The 17,288-nt window shown below is 48.9% G+C and overlaps 7 protein-coding genes across 7 annotated transcripts; 3 read left to right on the plus strand and 4 right to left on the minus strand.

The window, feature by feature from the left end:
- Positions 1-4: 4 nt before the first annotated feature.
- On the minus strand, positions 5-2,026 carry PEX2_080250 (fungal specific transcription factor domain-containing protein; the record flags this gene model as incomplete). The annotated part of the gene is made up of 6 exons (XM_016745295.1): positions 5-13; positions 65-604; positions 654-877; positions 927-1,225; positions 1,280-1,476; positions 1,547-2,026. The coding sequence occupies 6 exons, from the start codon at positions 2,024-2,026 to the stop codon at positions 5-7; spliced, it is 1,749 nt and encodes a 582-aa protein (XP_016598213.1).
- A 1,457-nt stretch (positions 2,027-3,483) lies between these two features.
- On the plus strand, positions 3,484-5,244 carry PEX2_080260 (putative MFS transporter; the record flags this gene model as incomplete). Its single annotated transcript, XM_016745296.1, has 4 exons — positions 3,484-3,736; positions 3,782-4,055; positions 4,107-4,738; positions 4,826-5,244. 4 exons carry the CDS (start codon positions 3,484-3,486, stop codon positions 5,242-5,244), a joined length of 1,578 nt encoding a protein of 525 aa, XP_016598214.1.
- Positions 5,245-6,744: 1,500 nt separating this feature from the next.
- On the plus strand, positions 6,745-8,596 carry PEX2_080270 (putative MFS quinate transporter; the record flags this gene model as incomplete). Its single annotated transcript, XM_016745297.1, has 4 exons — positions 6,745-7,022; positions 7,089-7,278; positions 7,333-7,461; positions 7,517-8,596. The coding sequence occupies 4 exons, from the start codon at positions 6,745-6,747 to the stop codon at positions 8,594-8,596; spliced, it is 1,677 nt and encodes a 558-aa protein (XP_016598215.1).
- Positions 8,597-8,814: 218 nt separating this feature from the next.
- Positions 8,815-9,537, minus strand: PEX2_080280 (uncharacterized protein; the record flags this gene model as incomplete). Its single annotated transcript, XM_016745298.1, has 1 exon — positions 8,815-9,537. The coding sequence occupies one exon, from the start codon at positions 9,535-9,537 to the stop codon at positions 8,815-8,817; it is 723 nt and encodes a 240-aa protein (XP_016598216.1).
- Positions 9,538-10,124: 587 nt separating this feature from the next.
- Positions 10,125-11,706, plus strand: isn1 (IMP 5'-nucleotidase ISN1; the record flags this gene model as incomplete). Its single annotated transcript, XM_016745299.1, has 7 exons — positions 10,125-10,149; positions 10,210-10,220; positions 10,275-10,295; positions 10,350-10,364; positions 10,411-10,558; positions 10,620-11,554; positions 11,617-11,706. 7 exons carry the CDS (start codon positions 10,125-10,127, stop codon positions 11,704-11,706), a joined length of 1,245 nt encoding a protein of 414 aa, XP_016598217.1.
- A 536-nt stretch (positions 11,707-12,242) lies between these two features.
- Positions 12,243-14,944, minus strand: PEX2_080300 (ATP-dependent 6-phosphofructokinase; the record flags this gene model as incomplete). The annotated part of the gene is made up of 4 exons (XM_016745300.1): positions 12,243-12,352; positions 12,473-13,616; positions 13,682-14,143; positions 14,204-14,944. The coding sequence occupies 4 exons, from the start codon at positions 14,942-14,944 to the stop codon at positions 12,243-12,245; spliced, it is 2,457 nt and encodes an 818-aa protein (XP_016598218.1).
- Positions 14,945-16,521: 1,577 nt separating this feature from the next.
- Positions 16,522-16,916, minus strand: PEX2_080310 (uncharacterized protein; the record flags this gene model as incomplete). The annotated part of the gene is made up of 3 exons (XM_016745301.1): positions 16,522-16,525; positions 16,578-16,746; positions 16,802-16,916. The coding sequence occupies 3 exons, from the start codon at positions 16,914-16,916 to the stop codon at positions 16,522-16,524; spliced, it is 288 nt and encodes a 95-aa protein (XP_016598219.1).
- Between the last annotated feature and the right edge of the window lie 372 nt (positions 16,917-17,288).

The raw sequence follows: 17,288 nt of genomic DNA on the forward strand, positions 1-17,288 counted from the left end.
AAGGTTAAGTATTCTAGATTATTAGATTATGAATTTGGTCGGTGCAAGGTTCCCATCAAAGTACCGGAGCATCATTTGTCTGATAGATCGAAAAGAATGCGTCCAGGTCCATGGTAGAGAAATCGAAATCCCAGCCCATGTCGGACTGAGTGAAATCAAGTAAGTCATCCCCAGAGCCCACAGAGCCTCCGGTTTCCGGGTTTTCCAGTTTTTCCAGCTGTGGAAGGTTCCAAGGAGATGTTAGTGTGTCAGGCCGCATTCCTAATGAAGGGTTCTGAAGGATTGCAGAGTTGCTGAGCAGTACCCGATGCCTGTGGTTGGGGGTGAGGCCTTGCTGTATCGCTGTCCCTCCTGGGGGCGCAACGTTATCTTCGGTTGTTGCTAATAGAGGTGCCCATTCGTATGATGGATTGATATTGCGAAGCACAGTCTGCATAGCTGCAATTGTGCTTGCGATCGGGTCCCCCGCTCGCATGGTTGACAATGTTTGCAATGAAGCATAGACCCATGGGAGATAGACAGGCGCGACACTCGGGTTGTGAATGAACTCGTAGATGAGAGTAAATACAGAATTGCCGAAAAAGTAGCCATGGTATCGTAATTCCTGTTATATTGTTAGTGGGTAGTTTTATAACAACATGTGGTCTATTTACTAAAACAAGATTATTGACTCTCGAAGCTTCACATAAGTGGTGGAGTGTCTTTTGTGCGGCAGTGATGGCATGATTGCAGGCTTCGTTGAGCCAAGTAGGCGTTTCTCTAGGGCGATTTGTGACATTGGTGCTAGACTGGTTGAGTGCGATATTCCTCTCGCGTTGCCAATGACCACGAAATATCAAGAACGGGCGAAATGTAAGAAGTAGCGTATGATGGTATACTATCTCTGGTCAGAGTGGGACAAGACCATCTTTCAATTGTTGACTTACGGGCAATGAAGATTATTTGTCGAACCCCAAGGGATCCCGCCTGGATGCTGTCATCAAGCCCAAGACCCAAAGCTTGTTGTAAATGCGCTTCATGACCACGGATATCATTCGCAATGGATCTGGCGACTCTCCACATGTGCAGAAGAGACTCATGCCGCTGACCATATATCTCATTAACAGACCGAGTGATAGTTTTGCAAAGCTGCGCCAGCAATCGAATAAATTGATCCTGCGGATACTCGATTGCGACATCTTTCAGGTTGAGGGAGCTAGGACGTCCCACATGAAAGCAGAACCAGCTATATATAAAGTTAGTGAGGTTATCAAAGATCTGACTGAAAGCGGTAATGTACGTTTCGTAGATGTAAAGAGACCAGAAGGTTACCCGTCGTTCTTCAATATTCTCGGGAGTCTGATCAACATCATGGGGAACATCCTTATGCAGACCTGCCGATAAGGCTTTGCGAGAAGCAGAACCTAAATGCAAGAACACCGAGTTGGGCCGACCTTGTTCGTTCTGGTAATTGGCGTAAAACCTAAGCATGTCAGTCTGCATACAGCAAAGTGGGACCATAAAGACTTATCATAAGCAATGAGATTTGAATAGCCTGAAGGTTCACCACGTCATCAAACGCAGTCAACGAAGCCTTGACACGCTCGAATAGCACATCGCCCCAGGCAAAATGGTCCGTGCCAAGTGCCGCGCTTGCCATGGCAAGGAGAAGGATCGCTTGTGTGGGACCATCTAGATGGTCTGCGGGCGAAGAGTTATATAGTCGGTCTAGGCATTGCTCGTAATATATCTTGGGGCGAAGTGGTATCAGATGATAGAGGCTGGAAAGAAATCGCGACAGAAAAGTTTTAGCCAGGTCGTACGGCATGAACATCATAGACAAATCCCCTTTCCCTGGGGACTTGTTAATCTCATGAAAGTCCGGGGTTCCGAAAAAGATGCGACGGAAGCTAAACAAGTCTAAGCCAGCTCCAGCTTCCTCAACCCCACCAGAGGGTTCAGGTCGAGAGGTAGGATTTGAGACGAGATCTTGGTAGATATGCTGCATGAGCGAGAAATGAGAGGTGGGCCCATAGTATAGCTGCATCCGACATGACGGCGATGCCGTATGTGTTGCAGATACACTATTTGGGAAGTCATTCATCACGGAGGCTGTACGCTGCCCCGATGGAGGAACTCCACTCGGGGACCCCTGACGAGGTAAGTTCCTCTCGCCCACTTCCCTATACTCATGTTTCTTTCGGCGATGGCGAATATAATCTCTGTATATACAGGGAGTATCGCGCAATTGACAAGTTTTGCACCTGATGTCATATTAGCTCAATGGATTCACTACCAGAACGTGTACTGAAGGATCTCACGGGATCACGCCATTGCATTTGATTTTACGTTTGCGGCATTCCTGGCATGCGCGAGGGATTCGCCAACCCGGTTGAGCTTTATCCGACGCCTCAGACATGGATAAATACGCATGGGCAATCTCACAACTCCTGTCAGTGTAGTTCATCCGTTTAATCCGAGAAAATAATCCGTCTATATCCGAGTCACGTGGTGGTGTGTCATCATATCACCGCAGATGCCTCTAGGGCTTGAGAGCCCACGGACATCACATCACATTCTATATATTCCACCACTGGACACATAGGAGATCGAATCTGTTCTTGTGCGCTGATAAGTTAAGACAAGCTCTGGAGACGTCTCAAAGACCATAATTTGGAACTTCCACTACCACATCACATGATTTACGCCTTATAAACAAGGCACCAAATTCTTAATCTAACTTGTTTCAAGACGTCATCCATGAGGTACTACGAAGTACACAATCTTGACAATAACCTCAAAGCATCCGATGAGGGCAGCTTCCGGGCAGCTTCAAGACAACTTCCGATCGGCTGATTTGACTTACCTCGTCCATGCTCTAACCCGTATTTCTTGGAAGACTTGGCGTTTTACACCTGACAGGTCCTGGTGTTATGATTGGTCGCCATGACGCCCAGAAACAGTCGGATGAGGGAGTCGGCATTTTTTTTTGCGGAGATCCTAGGCTGTACGGAGGATATTGTACTCCGTACTTCATCAGGAGATCCCCACACAACCAAAGAGCCAGTCCGGGGAGGATCCACAAGTCTGGGGAAATCTCTAAATCCTTATGGGGAAGTCCCAAGCGCCAATCTGCCTCTAGACTTCCGAGGTCTGACACCTTGGCCTGTGAATAAATTATTATGATTGGACCTTCATGATGATATTTGCCTCTCCCACTGTCAGTTCCGACTGCTGAGGCGTTCCTAGGTGTCCTTCCCTTGGCAACGGCAGATTGAGATTCCAGCTGCTGAAAAAGCCGAACATCTCTTCGAGACTGGATTCACGATACCCCACAACCCCAGGTTCACCGTTCGGCTCTTTCGATCGGGCTGCTGGTTGAACTATAAAACACCCGGTCACCCCTGGTCTATGCTCCCGAGGTATCCCTTGATCCCTGTTATCTGATAGCTCAGACCGCCCCCTTATCCCTTTTAAGCTCAATATACTGTCCGCGACTTCAACATGGCCGGCGCCGAGAGAGGCACCACGCCCATCGGTGATGAAAAGGTCATTTCAGACCATAAAGAGCATATGATGGGGGAAGTCACCCATGAAGCAGCAGAAAGGGGCCAGCTCGCGACAGATGAACATGGCCAGCCCCTGGTAGAATTTGACAAGGCCGCCGAGTCACGATTGCGACTCAAGATTGATCTTTATATTGTCCCAACAGTTGCAATCATGTATCTCTTTTGTTTCATCGATCGAGCCAATGTTGGTGTGTGACCAGCCCCTTCTATGATTTCCGAATTCCTATTTCCAGTTCAAGCACTAATTCGCTTCTTTTCTGGCACAGGTAACGCTAAATTGGCCGGCTTCGACAAGGACCTTGGCCTCGTGGGCTATGATTATAACGCCGTGCTCTCGATCTTCTTTATCTCTTATATTATTTTTGAGATCCCCAGCAATCTCATGTGCAAATGGGTCGGGCCTGGATGGTGGCTTCCAGCGATCACATTGGGATTCGGTATCTGTTCAGTCGCCACGGCTTTTGTCACTGATATGGCAAGCGCATCTGGTGTGCGCTTCCTTTTGGGGTATGTCTCCTAAATTCTGCAAACTCGACAATGCTGACAATACCCTTCCAGTGTGTTCGAGGCCGGACTCATGCCTGGAATTGCGTACTACCTCTCACGTTGGTATCGACGAAGTGAACTTGCCTTCCGCCTCTCGTTGTATATTGTTATGGCTCCTCTCGCTGGAGCGTTTGGTGGCCTTCTGGCCTCGGGAATTCTCATGATCGATCACGTCGGTTCACTCCGCAGCTGGCGTATGATCTTCGCGATTGAAGGCATCGTCACGATTGGAATTAGTCTCGTCGCATTCGTCACATTGACCGACCGACCCGAGACAGCCAAATGGCTCTCCCAGGAAGAGAAGGATTTAGCCATTGCCCGTGTCAAATCGGAGCGTGTTGGCGCGACAGAGGTCCTTGATCGGCTTGATGTAACTAAGACACTGCGCGGTATCTTCAGCCCAGTGACAATCGTAACCGGGTTGATCTTTATGTTGGACAACATTACCGTTCAGGGTCTCGGATTCTTTGCGCCCACCATTGTCAAAACCATCTATCCCAATGCCAGTGTGGTGTCTCAACAGCTGCATACTGTGCCTCCTTATGTTGTCGGCGCATTTTTCACGGTGCTATTCCCCTACCTCAGCTGGCGATTCGATAATCGTTTGTTCTTCTTCATTATCAGCCCACCGCTAATGATGACTGGTAAGTCTGAACTCCGTGGTCAACCTCCAAGGACATAAGGATTGCAGGGTAAACTTTGCTTTAGGCTAATCATAGGGATTCATATAGGTTATATCATGTTCCTAGCTAGTGAAGACAGTATGGTACGATATGGGGCCACCTTTATTATCGCCTGTGGGGCCTTTGCCTTTGGCGCCCTATGTACTGCAAACGCATCGGCGAATGTCATCTCCGACACCGCGAGATCTTCGGCTATTGGAACGACGGTAATGTTTGGAAATATCGGCGGACTCATCAGCACCTGGTCATTCTTGCCTTTTGATGGGCCCAACTATCCGATTGGTAATGGGCTCAACTTGGCAACTTCGAGCACCACTCTCCTCCTTGGAGCCGGCCTATGGGCTTATATTATATGGGACAATCGGCGCCGTGCGCGAGTCGATATCCACAGCGCGTTGGCGGGACTTTCCCAGCAACAGATTCAGGATCTGGACTGGCGCAATCCTGGGTTCCGCTGGCGACCATAGCCATGCTCTCTCGGCGTGGCTCGACCAATCACTTTTATCCTGTATCTTATTTTCCGATGTCATGAACTGATTTCTCCGCGCCACGATACACTAGCCTTGGCCTTAAACGTCGAATTGATCCCATTGATTCACATTACATTTTTAAACCGCCGATTCTCGGGCAAGGCATGGGTCATCTTGTAGCCTCCATTGAGTTTAACACGCATAGAATTATATTACTACTCCTTCTTTTGGTGTCATTCTCCCAATATAACCTACTTTGACTCAAGTGTCAGACTACATTGCACGTAAAAGAAGTGATTTAGAAATATGCTCCTGGTTCCAAGTGATGGGCCATTTCGAGGCTGCGTTGAATGGCCGGTCTTATCCTCGGCCGGGGGCATTCCTTGATGCAAGGATCAGCTGATACTGCGACAATAAACGCCGAAGAACGGACCAAACGTTCTAGAGCTGTATGAGTCTTACAGGGTCTTACTTCCTAAGATCGGGGGTTGGCAGAGATTAATAATGAACTTTGTCGCCCAGAAACCTTGGAAATTACAGAACCCGGGGGTGTATCTGCCTCACCGAGACTTAAAAAATTGCCGACATGGTCGGCACGGCGATTTGTATCCAAGCACATGAGAAATATAGCCTAAGTGCTCGGCTTGTCCAAGCGCACCCCACGCCAAGAAACAGTGCGTCTTCCCTTTTCGGACGGAGAGTTGTGTTATAGTGTGGGAACCAATGAGCAGCTTCGTATCAGTCATTGATGGGGCTTTCTATGGGGCTTTCTCCAGTTTTTGCCCCCGCGATGAAAGAGGCTAACATCCTCCCCAGTGGACCTCATTAATCCCTGCAAGCCACATGCGGCACACACACACATTTTCCTTCGGACGTTGCCCGAAAGCCACTCTTAAGGTTTGATGGAGGAAATGACGGCGTTAGCACGTACACGTACTCGTACTCTGTACGGAGTAGAAAGTCACATCTGAGAATGAAGACACCATGACACGAGAAAGGTGAGCTGCAGCGACCATGCAGTGGTCAGGTAAGGCTGCATATTAGATTCCAAATTGCGAACATGTGGTCATTCGGTACTCGGTCCAATGTTCCTTCGAAAAAGCCCTAAAGACAAAGACGGCAACTTGGTCAAATCAGAGCCAAGCGGGCTTGGGGGCTCGAGACGCAAGCACTCTTGGCACTGTTCCCGGGGCCTTAGCCTAAACCTGTCCCAGTGTATCATGTGTGTAATGTGTATCGTGTCTCACCGGTCCATAACTCATTTGGACTACAGGGATTTCACGAATCGGTCCCGACAGGATTTGTTCGGGTTGGGGTTTCCGGTCCCTCCCCCATGCCCCCCAGATTTCCCCGCATGTCCTAAACTGGGATTCCATGGCTATAAAAGACTGTTTGTCCTGGCTCATATTTGCCCTCGTTTCCTCTTCGTCTACTACCCCGGCGTTGCCTTTTGATATTATCCCCCGCATTCAATTACATACTTGAGTGTTGCCCACCATGGCCGGCGGAGCAAAGAAACCAGTCAATATCTTCCGCCTTAAAGACCTGGGCGAGCCTAAGGAGGTCTTCAACTGGCGATTATGGTTTGCCGTCATCTCATTTGGCCTGATGGGCGCTGCCCGAGGTGTCGATGAGGGTTTGATCTCAGGCGCCTTCAACTCTAAAGACTTTCAACGTTATATCAATTATGACTCGTACGGCGAAGTGGAACAGACCAACATCAAAGCAAATGTTACTGCAATGGTCCAGATTGGATCCGTTGGAGGTGCTCTTTTGTAAGTTTGTCCTTGCTCTCTATCATACCGTATCTTATGTCGCTAACCCGGTCTATTTATACACAGTGCCTTCTTAGTTTGTGATCGCATCGGTCGTATCTGGGCAACTCGCCAACTGTGTGTTATATGGATCGTCGGAATCGCAATTTTCATGGGTAACGGCGGCAGCTTGGGTGCTGTCTATGCTGGTCGCTTCATTGCTGGACTCGGCGTGGGCCAGACAGTCGTCGTTGCTCCTGTATATCTTGCTGAAATTGTGAGTTTCTCGTGATTCAAGTCTGTTTTCAATATGAACTAACAGCAAAAAAAGGCCCCTGCTTCTATCCGTGGACTTTGTACCTGTGTCTTCACGGGCTTTGTCTACTTAGGTATTGTCCTCGCATATTTCGCCAACTATGGCTGTCAAGTCAATCTCGGCGACAATACTCACAACCGATGGGTATGTGTGCTCCATCCCCTAATTGCTTATATTACCAATACTGACCCAAACATAGCTCGTTCCCACAAGTCTGCACATCATCTTTGCCGGTCTCATCTTCCTCCTCTCCTTCCTTCAGCACGAATCACCCAGATACCTAGTTAAGCGCGGCCAGCTCGAAAAGGCCATCTCCAATCTCTCAAAAATCCGTGGCCTACCAACCGATCATGAATATGTTGTACGCGAGATTTCCGCTATTCAAACAACACATGCAGCTGAGATGGAAGCTACAATGGGATCTGGCCCGATCGGCGTGATCAAGGAAACCTTCCTTGTCCCATCGAACCTCTACCGAGTCTACCTCACATTCATGGCTCAACTCCTTTCCCAGTGGTCCGGTGCCGGCAGTATCACTGTCTACGCCCCTGATTTGTTCAAGTTGCTAGGAGTCACAGGCAGCAACGAGACTCTCCTAGTCACTGCTGTATTCGGAATCATCAAACTGGTTGCTGCAATTCTCTGTGCTCTTTTCTTGGTCGATGTCATTGGACGCAAGCGTGCCCTCCTTCTTGGTATCACCCTACAAGCAATTGCTATGATCTACATCGCCGGCTTCTTGACCTCCGTCCCCCTAATGGGTGTCGACGATAGCTACACAGTACCGGCCGACAAGAAGGGCGCTAGTGAGGGCGCCATTGCAATGATCTACATCTCTGGATTTGGATGGGCTCTGGGCTGGAATTCCATGCAGTATCTTCTGACTGCAGAGCTCTTCCCACTGCGCATCCGTGCTCTTTGCACTTCCATGGCTATGACTCTTCACTTTGCCAACCAATATGGCAATGCTCGTGCTGTTCCCAATATGCTTCTTCCCGTCGCAAAGGGTGGAATTGACCCCAAGGGTACCTTCTGGTGCTTTGCTGCCATTACCATCATCGGTGGTGTCTGGGTCTGGTTCAGTATTCCGGAGACGGCTGGCCGCTCGCTGGAGAGTATGGATCGTCTCTTCGCTTTGCCGTGGTACAAGATTGGCCGGTATGGTAACCAAGATGCCGATGAGCGTGACCAGATTGTAGATGAGAAGATGGAGATGGCGGTGCAGACGCACGGAACGACTCAACATGTTGAGAGACAGGATAGAGAGGGCCGGGTTTAAATGGACCTTGGGCTGTTATATTCCTTTTTTATGATTTGGATATCTTTAGTGTCCATTTGCTGGTCATTAGAGAAGGGTTATCCTTTTGAGTAATGATACCATCATGATGAATAAACTCTTTTGAATTAAAATAAAATATCCTTGACCTTTTACTCCGATCGCTGAAATACTTAAATAGTCCTATGTCCTTTTGTTCCCAAATTCTTTTCGCCATTCCTTCAATTTGAGGAATTCCCCGTTGGCATCGACCCATCCAAAGGAATAATCACAATTCTCGCCTTGAGTGCAGCCTTATCTCGAGACTTCTTAGCAGACCTAGCCGATCGACCACTTGTGCGAATATCCATATCTTCCATATCATTCAAATATTCATCGGGCAAATCGACCCGGATCAAAACACCCCTGGGTCGAAAGACTGTCTCATTCCATTGCGAGATATGACGAGCAAGATGTTCACCACGAGCTCCAGCCATTGACGAAATCAGATTCCGTTGTTCTTGTCGGTTTCTGGTGAGACGGGCAACGAAGATTGCAGGGATAGCGCCCAGAATGCCGACCATCAGCCCACCTACTGCCATTGTGCCTAGGCCTTTGCCAACAACAGTGGTCCACTGCTGCCGTGAAAGCTTTGCCTCATCGCAGACTACTTGTGTGAATTCTGCCCAGTGGGTTTCAGAAATGCCGTAATGAGAAAGTTCATCTGGATACTCGAATCCTGATGTGCAGGCTCCGGATCTAGATGGTACTTGCAGGCCTCGGCTGAGAGCAGATGCAACGGCAAACCCAGGCTCGTTTTGCTCCGGTAGTAGAATAATGGGATTGTCGGCCTTTTCATCGAGGAAGGAATTGAATTCCGATGATGGGGAATACATTGGTGGTGCATCGTAATGTTCAGGCTTGTTCATGGTTGCTGGAGTGGACTGTGTAGATACAGCTAGCATTGCTTTGATGGGGTTTTGGATTTGCTGTTGCTGTTTTCCTCTGAAATGATCTTTTGATATTCAATGGTTTTGTGATTTGTTAATGTATAAAGGAGGTCGCCATCCCAAATACTTATACTTCTGCTGAGTCCACATTCTTGGCCATCATTTTCCAATCAAGCTTTGTCGCTGTCCAGATATGACTTGGCCAAGCATCGTGGCAGTGTTGAGTAGATTTTTTCGGAACTCGGAGTTATCTCAAAAAGGTTTTCAAATTAATGATGCCTTGTATGCAACATAGGCCACAAGATTTTGTCTTCGAGGCAGTTTTGAGGGACCAATAGTGATTGAAGGCGTTACGAGCAGGGGTCTAGGGTCCAGTCATTTAGTACGAGAATTAAGGCCCAACTAGATTTTGAGCAATGATGAATCATGCCAATTGACCAATCAAGTAATAATGAGCTCCGAGATTGTTGTTTATCACTTCGTACTTCGTATGTGAATACTCCGAGCTCCGTGTGAGTCACCGAAAAAGGGACGTGCACCCGAGCTAAACACCGCCCGATCATCCAGGCACCATCTTTCTCCCTAACCTCATTCATCGAATCATGACAACGCGATACAGAGTCGAATGTACGTCATTCGCGCCTTTTTAATTTCATTCATCCCAACTTCTCCGCTAATATCTCTTAGATGCCCTCAAGGTACGGATATCTCCGCAAGAATTCGTACCCCTCACTGACTCCACAGCCGTTTAGACCCATCGCAGGGATCAACTAGTAAGCCATCACTCCATGTCTAAAGGCTAAAAGAATATCCCTAACACTCTACAGATCGAATGGATCAAAGTATGTCGCTCAGTCATGTCATATTGGCCGATTCTAATCCCTCTAGGGTCTGCTGGCCGTCCCCTTTGTCCTGCATTCCCAGCCCACCGCCATCTACAAGGAAAACGGCGATGTGCTGAAGACAGTCGCGGCCGACACCCACCATCGCTATGCAGAGATTATGCGTGATGTAGAGAATTTGATGCTTGACCACAGTAAGTTGATTAATATAAATCCAAATAGGAGATGATTCTGATTCCTAATCGCTCTTTGAAGTCCAACACCACGAACGCAATGCCCCCGGCAAATCCAAATTAAATCTTCTGGTGCCATCCGTCGGCACTTTTTTCACCAAACTATACCTGGAAGATGCATTCAAGTACCAAGACCAGCAGCGATTCATCAGCCGACGACGCTTCGTGGCCCCTTCATTCAACGATATCAGACTTATCTTGAACTCCGCCCAGGTGATAGGTCTTGTTCGCTCCAGCGATGTGGAACTAGTCACATTCGATGGAGATGTGACACTCTATGACGACGGCGCCTGTCTCACATCCGACAACCCAGTCATCCCCCGGATCCTTCGACTCCTTGAACAGGGCCGCAAGGTCGGCATTGTGACAGCGGCCGGATACACCGAGGCGCCAAAGTATCACGAGCGCCTTCAGGGTCTGCTCGATGCGATGCACGACTCAACCACACTCACCCCCGAGCAGAAACAAGGACTGGTCGTCATGGGCGGCGAGAGTAACTTTTTGTTCCGCTTCGACCCAACCTCGGACGCCCGACTCACCTACGTGCGGCGGAGCGAATGGTTGCTAGATGAGATGCAGACCTGGAGCGATGATGACATTACCGAGCTTCTTGATATTGCCGAGTCAGCTCTACGTGCCTGTGCCGCAAATCTCAATATGCCTGCTGCTATTCTGCGCAAGGATCGTGCGGTTGGTGTGTACCCGGTAAACGGTGTTCGAATCAGTCGTGAGCAGTTGGAAGAGACTGTTTTGGTCGTGCAGAACACAGTTCAGCGTTCGGCTGTTGGGGCACGATTGCCATTCTGTGCTTTCAATGGTGGAAATGATGTGTTTGTGGATATTGGCGACAAATCATGGGGTGTGCGCGTCTGTCAGCGCTACTTTGGTGGCATCGATCCAGCCAAAACACTGCATGTTGGTGATCAGTTCTTGTCGGCTGGGGCCAATGACTTTAAGGTGAGAAAGTTATAAACCTCCCCTTGGCTACTGGTTAGACTGACATATTTTCTTCTGATTAGGCCCGTCTTGCATCCACAACTGCCTGGATTGCAAGCCCCGCTGAGACGGTGGAGCTACTCGATGAGCTGGAGAAGACGGTACACCCGTAGTCATTGCACTCCTCCACATTAACCCCTGGAATATTTCATCTGTCCGGGGTTCAGGCTGCGTGGTTTCAGGGTCAGTATTACTACTGACATACCCCCAGCAATTCTATAGTACAGTCTTTGGACTACCTCTTTCGTCTTTACGATAGCAAACGTCCGTAGCATTCTTATTTAATTGAAACAAGTTCAAGGTTCAAATTGATGGTTCTATCTGCAACGCACTTTATGTCGTAGACCAAGAAAGAGTCTTCAAGGGAGAAGTCTTCAAGGGAGATAGAAAACCATCAAACAAAAAAGCATAATCCCCAAACTCCCAGGCATAAATGTCACGTAAACCATCCTTAGGTGTGGAGGACTTATAGCATAGCATCGTACAAAGCGTAACGGACGTTCAGTACGATCGCCCTCAACATCATAGGTTAGCAGATGGCTCGCCGGCCAATATTTGGAAGAAACATTCAAGCAGGTCCCGGGGGCATCATTGGCGTGGATTCCATGGTTGGTTGGAAAGAAGTTGAAGTCCTTGGGTGGAAATCCTTTCACGGGGAGTTGGGCACCGAGGGGACGGATCGGACTGTCGTAGGATCTGAAAAGTAGGAAACAGGGATATCGTTAACATTCGTATTGAAGGGGGCTCCAGAAATGATCACTGTACGGGGGAGCGAATCCTCAAAGGCCAAAGGAGAAAAACGAGCAAAGCGAGCAGCGACGAAACGAATTGGACAGGGGTGAACGAGCAAATCAGTAGGGTCGCGGTCGGATTACGTACTCTCATAGCAGGACCAGGTTTCGTTGGTGCTAGCGTGGGTGCGTCCAGACAGAACATTGACGACGTTCTGCAGTTCAAGCCAGAACTCAGACTTGGGGCGACGGCGCACCCAATCAGTCTCGGTAGCTTCCAGTCCAGTTTCACCACCCATGGGGGAGAATAGCACACGTGAGCCCTTGACGCCGATCACGGCAGTGGAGAGAGGGTCCGCGGCAATTTCATCGCCGCTCTTGTTGGCATATCCTTCGATGTGCTGCATACACCTAATGGCCATACGCAAAGCACGGACACGATCCATTGGCGAAGGCTTTCCACCCTGTTGGAAGTGACCGGGAACAGCGGCACGGGACTCGAAGCGGCCCTTTGCCTCTTCCTTGATCATATCGGCGATGAACTGGGTAGTGTATGTGCTGGAAGCACATTCGTTACGCAGAATGATTTTACCTGCACGGTTAGCGCCTTTGTCGCGGACAAAGTTGTCACGCAGGAAGTCGATGTCGCGTGAGAGCATCTTGATATCAACACCCTCCTCGGGAATGTACACTGCCACGGCACCCACAGCCAGGCCAGCTGTGGTCGCAATATATCCAGATTTTCCACCTTGGGTCTCAATCACGAACACTCGGCGGCGAGAAGAGGAGGCAGATTGACGAATCGCATCGCAGAAGTCGATCAGAGTGTTCAGGCAGGTATCACTGCCCAAGGAGTATTCGGTTCCCGGGACGTTGTTAGAAATGGTAGCTGGGAGCACGATGAGCGGGATCTTGAACGCATCATACTTCGCACGAGCTTGGCGCAGCTCGCTGACAGCTGTGAAAGCCTCGAAACCACCAACAACAAACAAGGCGTCAAATTTGTACAACTCAAAGCACTTGGCAGTGTTCTCCATGTCAGCAGATGGCAGGCTACGGTTAGTTCCAATGTCTGAGCCACCCTCGTTGACCCAGCTATCTGCTTCCAGCCAAGTGACCTCGCGGACTGAGCTGACTGGCTGGTCGTCGTGGTGACGGCACAATCCGGGGAAACCGTTATGGATAGCCAGCGGGGTGTGGCCACGGGTCAGGCAGTATGCAACGGCGGCACGGGTTGCTTGGTTCATACCACCAGCTGGGGCACCGACGTGAATAATGGCGATTCGCATTCTCTATAAAATAGTAAGTATCTGGGAAGCCTAAGTAGCTCGGATGGGCTGAGGAATTAGGCTCATACCTTGCCCACTGGAAGAATCATCTTCGGGTCATCCTGGGTCGCGGTGGTCAAATATGCGTTGTAGTACTCCTTGAATTCAGGATCACGGAGCTTCATAGCCTCCTCGAACTCCTTTTTGTCGATCTTCGCTGTCACATCTTTCGTTGCTTGAACTGCTTCCATCAGAGGGGTGCGCATAATCTTGTTCTCGCGGATGGTGATGACTGGGGAAGGAGAATCGGGCGACATTTCTAGCACGGCGCGAACGGCCTCCACACCCTGCAGGGTGGATAGCCAGCGGTCGTAAGCGCACGCCGCACCACCTCGCTGTGTATGGCCTAGAATGGTGACTCGAGTATCCAATCCCAGGCGATCTGTGAGAATATCCTTGATCTTCGAGCTCGAGACCCTGTTCAATTGACGATCCTGGGCTCCCTCGGCGACAATAACGATCGTACGGCGCTTTCCGCGTTCGGTTCGGTTCTATCAAAGCCCATCAGTTAGCAAAAAGAGGACATTGAAAAACGCTAAAGTAATTCCTACCTTGGTGATCACGGAGCACATCTCATCCTCCCAACCATCCTTGGGAGGCATCTCAGGGAGGAACATCCAGTCTGCACCAGTACTGATGGCAGACATTAAGGCAAGCCATCCACAGTGTCGGCCCATCACCTCAATGACGAAACCACGCTGATGGGAGAATGCAGTGTCGAAGACATCATCGACGGCATCACAGATACGGGTCAAGGACGAATAGCAACCGATAGTGGCATCTGTTCCAGACATGTCATTGTCAATCGAACCTACCAGGCCCACAATGTTCAACACCTTGTAGGGCTCCACCTGCTCAGGAGACAACTCCCCGGAGGCAATGAGGTCTGCCAACAAGCTGGGCCACTCGGCGCGGAAGACATCGGCACCAGTCAAACTGCCGTCACCACCGCAGACGACCAGTGCGTCGATACCCTTCAGGACCATGTTCTTCGCCGCCTTCATACGGCCAACACGCTCACGGAATGCCAAGCTGCGGGCAGAGCCAATCAGGGTACCACCACGGGACAACCAGCCGCGGACATCCTCCCAGTGTAGCTGGCGGATCATGTTGCCGCCATTGACCAGTCCTTCGTATCCTTCGAAAATAGCGTAGGCTTCGCAGTCGCAGTGAATTGCCATACGGACAACGGCCCGTACAGCACCGTTCATACCGGGAGCATCTCCACCAGAGGTGAGAACACCGATGCGGCGTCTCTTAGCCGGCTGGGTGGCAATCTTGATGGGCTCCATGTCGAATTGAAAGCTTCGACCTGAAATACAGGTCGATAATCAAGGGAATGAAACAAGAAGTGATTGAGAGGAAAACAAGTCAAAAAAAAAGAGAGGCTGATAAGCGTTGTAAAGCTCCAGTTATGAATGGGTGGGGTGTGGAGGGGTCAAACCCAATCCGGTGAGAGAAATCGGGCAGAAGGTGGGTGCTTTGCGTCACAGACGAAACAACTTGAAGCTAAAGTAATATGTTGGATTTAAGAACACATAAGGAATTGAGAAATATATAGAACTAAATTGGATTCTCCTGAACGTGTATATAATCTTTCGCAAATTAAAGTGGTGTGACCTTTTCCAATACCTTTTTGGTACCTGCGTTCCCTTACAATTTGGCTGCAAGAGGTATGTCACCGCTCGGTCAATTTGGGTTTAGTGCAGGCGGTGAGGATATTCCTGACGTCACTCGTACTGTTTGATTTGTTTGGTTTTAGTCTGGCCCGATGACATCTTCTCCCTTTGAAAAGCTGGTTCTTGTTATTGTCCCGATTATAGTTATCAACATCATCATATCCATTATTGTTCTGCATTATGGCCCAATACTGCAGCCAATTATCATCGGTGTACAACTAGCCACCCGTGCACCCTTGGCAAACATGGTCTGACCGGTTCATTCACACAAGCTCGGTCCCTAGGAATTGCTCCAAAGGAGCGATGCCACGCATATTGTCACACGGTTTCCCATACTAATATTGCTCTTGTGGAACTTAGTTACCTCGCTCGGAGGCATCTGGCCAGTAGAAGAGTGTCACACCAGTTCCAGGACTTTTGTAGTGCCACTTGCAATTGTCCATACAACATATGGCCTGAGGCCACGTTTTGCCTGCAGCTCCTCCTTTAATCCTTGTATGGAGTGCTCCACGGACCCCTTTAATTCAACCTAGGAGGTACTTACTTCGGTGGAAGCTCCAAGCACAACAGTCACAGTACAAATTCTACTATCGTCGGATACATGGGCAACAGCTGACGTGAGGACGAAAAAAAAAATCCTTGGATTTGATCAGGCATGGATCAAATATCAGTGTATGCTGTCATGGCGGGATGGGCTGACACTTGGGCGAATATCATGCCTATTTACTCCTCCAAAATCTCGGTGATCGGCTTCTTCGGCACCTTGCGTTCGGTATTGCCCACTTGCCGACGATGTCCTGCCAATGTTCTTTTAATGCCGGTGTTCGACCGTAGTGGTGGGTCGATATTTAGTGTCAGTTAGCAAGCTACATCGGCCTTGGCGTATATTCCCGAACTAGTCGACAACTAAATGCGATGAGTGTTGCGTACACACCAACAGGTATTTGAATTCCCTTTGGCAATTCAATCAACAATATTATTTGCTTCATTGTCACCCCACAGTCTGGAGCATCTCTCCATGTTTGAATTGACCCTTCCTAGTAATTGGCTTTACGATGTGGGGATTGCGATGAGTGGATGTCTTCTAAACTGAATAATCTTTCCGATTGTGATGGCCTGATCCCCATATAGCTGAAGCTTTGCTACCAAATATAATTGTAAAGATAGTGACCTCTTGCGACCAGCATGATTTAACTGCTACATTGTCAGCTTGGAAAAAAAATTTGACGGCAAGACTATCACTTACACTGAGCACGAGTGACTACCCTCTGTCGCTGGGTTTTGGCATCCGCTCGTGCATAGTTTGGGGTGTCCAACATCTCCGGGGTTCTTGCAATGGAACAGCACATTCTTAAGATCCTCGTTCTCTAGATCCGATCCCTTCAAAGCATCCTTCAGATCGGCCTCGGTGAACCCTATTGTTTCTTCAATTAGTTTGATGCAACGATGCTTAGACGGGAAATAAGTTACCTTTGTCTTTGATCAGGACATCAGAGCAGTAATCAAAGCTAGGAGTGCATGTCTTTGCTGTGAGACCAGTTGTGGCCAGTGCAAAAACTGTAAGAATAATGGAAGAGAGCTTCATTGTGAGGAAAGCAATATTCAAGATATAACGAATGGATGAGAGAGCAAGGTAAAGCGGAAATGATTGAACTATTATAGCGATGTCATCCCTCGAAATTGAATATACGATCTCATAAAACAAGCCTTTCACATTTTTTAGTTCCAAAGTCCTAGTTGAGTTGGTATGGAATGCTATCTGGAATGCAGTTACGCCATTTACATGCCTCAAACGTGGAGTTGCATATCAGGACCCGCCAAGATTGTTGGATTTATCCTATGGAATCACCCCGGACTTTCTAGTGCTACATATTGCGGTATCAATATATCTAGATAGAGACTTCACGTACCAATTCTGAGAATGCACCGTTTAGGTCTCCCCCTCCAAAGCAATTTG

This window comes from Penicillium expansum, assembly GCF_000769745.1.
Source record: "Penicillium expansum strain MD-8 chromosome Unknown contig268, whole genome shotgun sequence".
Taxonomy (NCBI): Eukaryota; Fungi; Ascomycota; class Eurotiomycetes; order Eurotiales; family Aspergillaceae; genus Penicillium; species Penicillium expansum.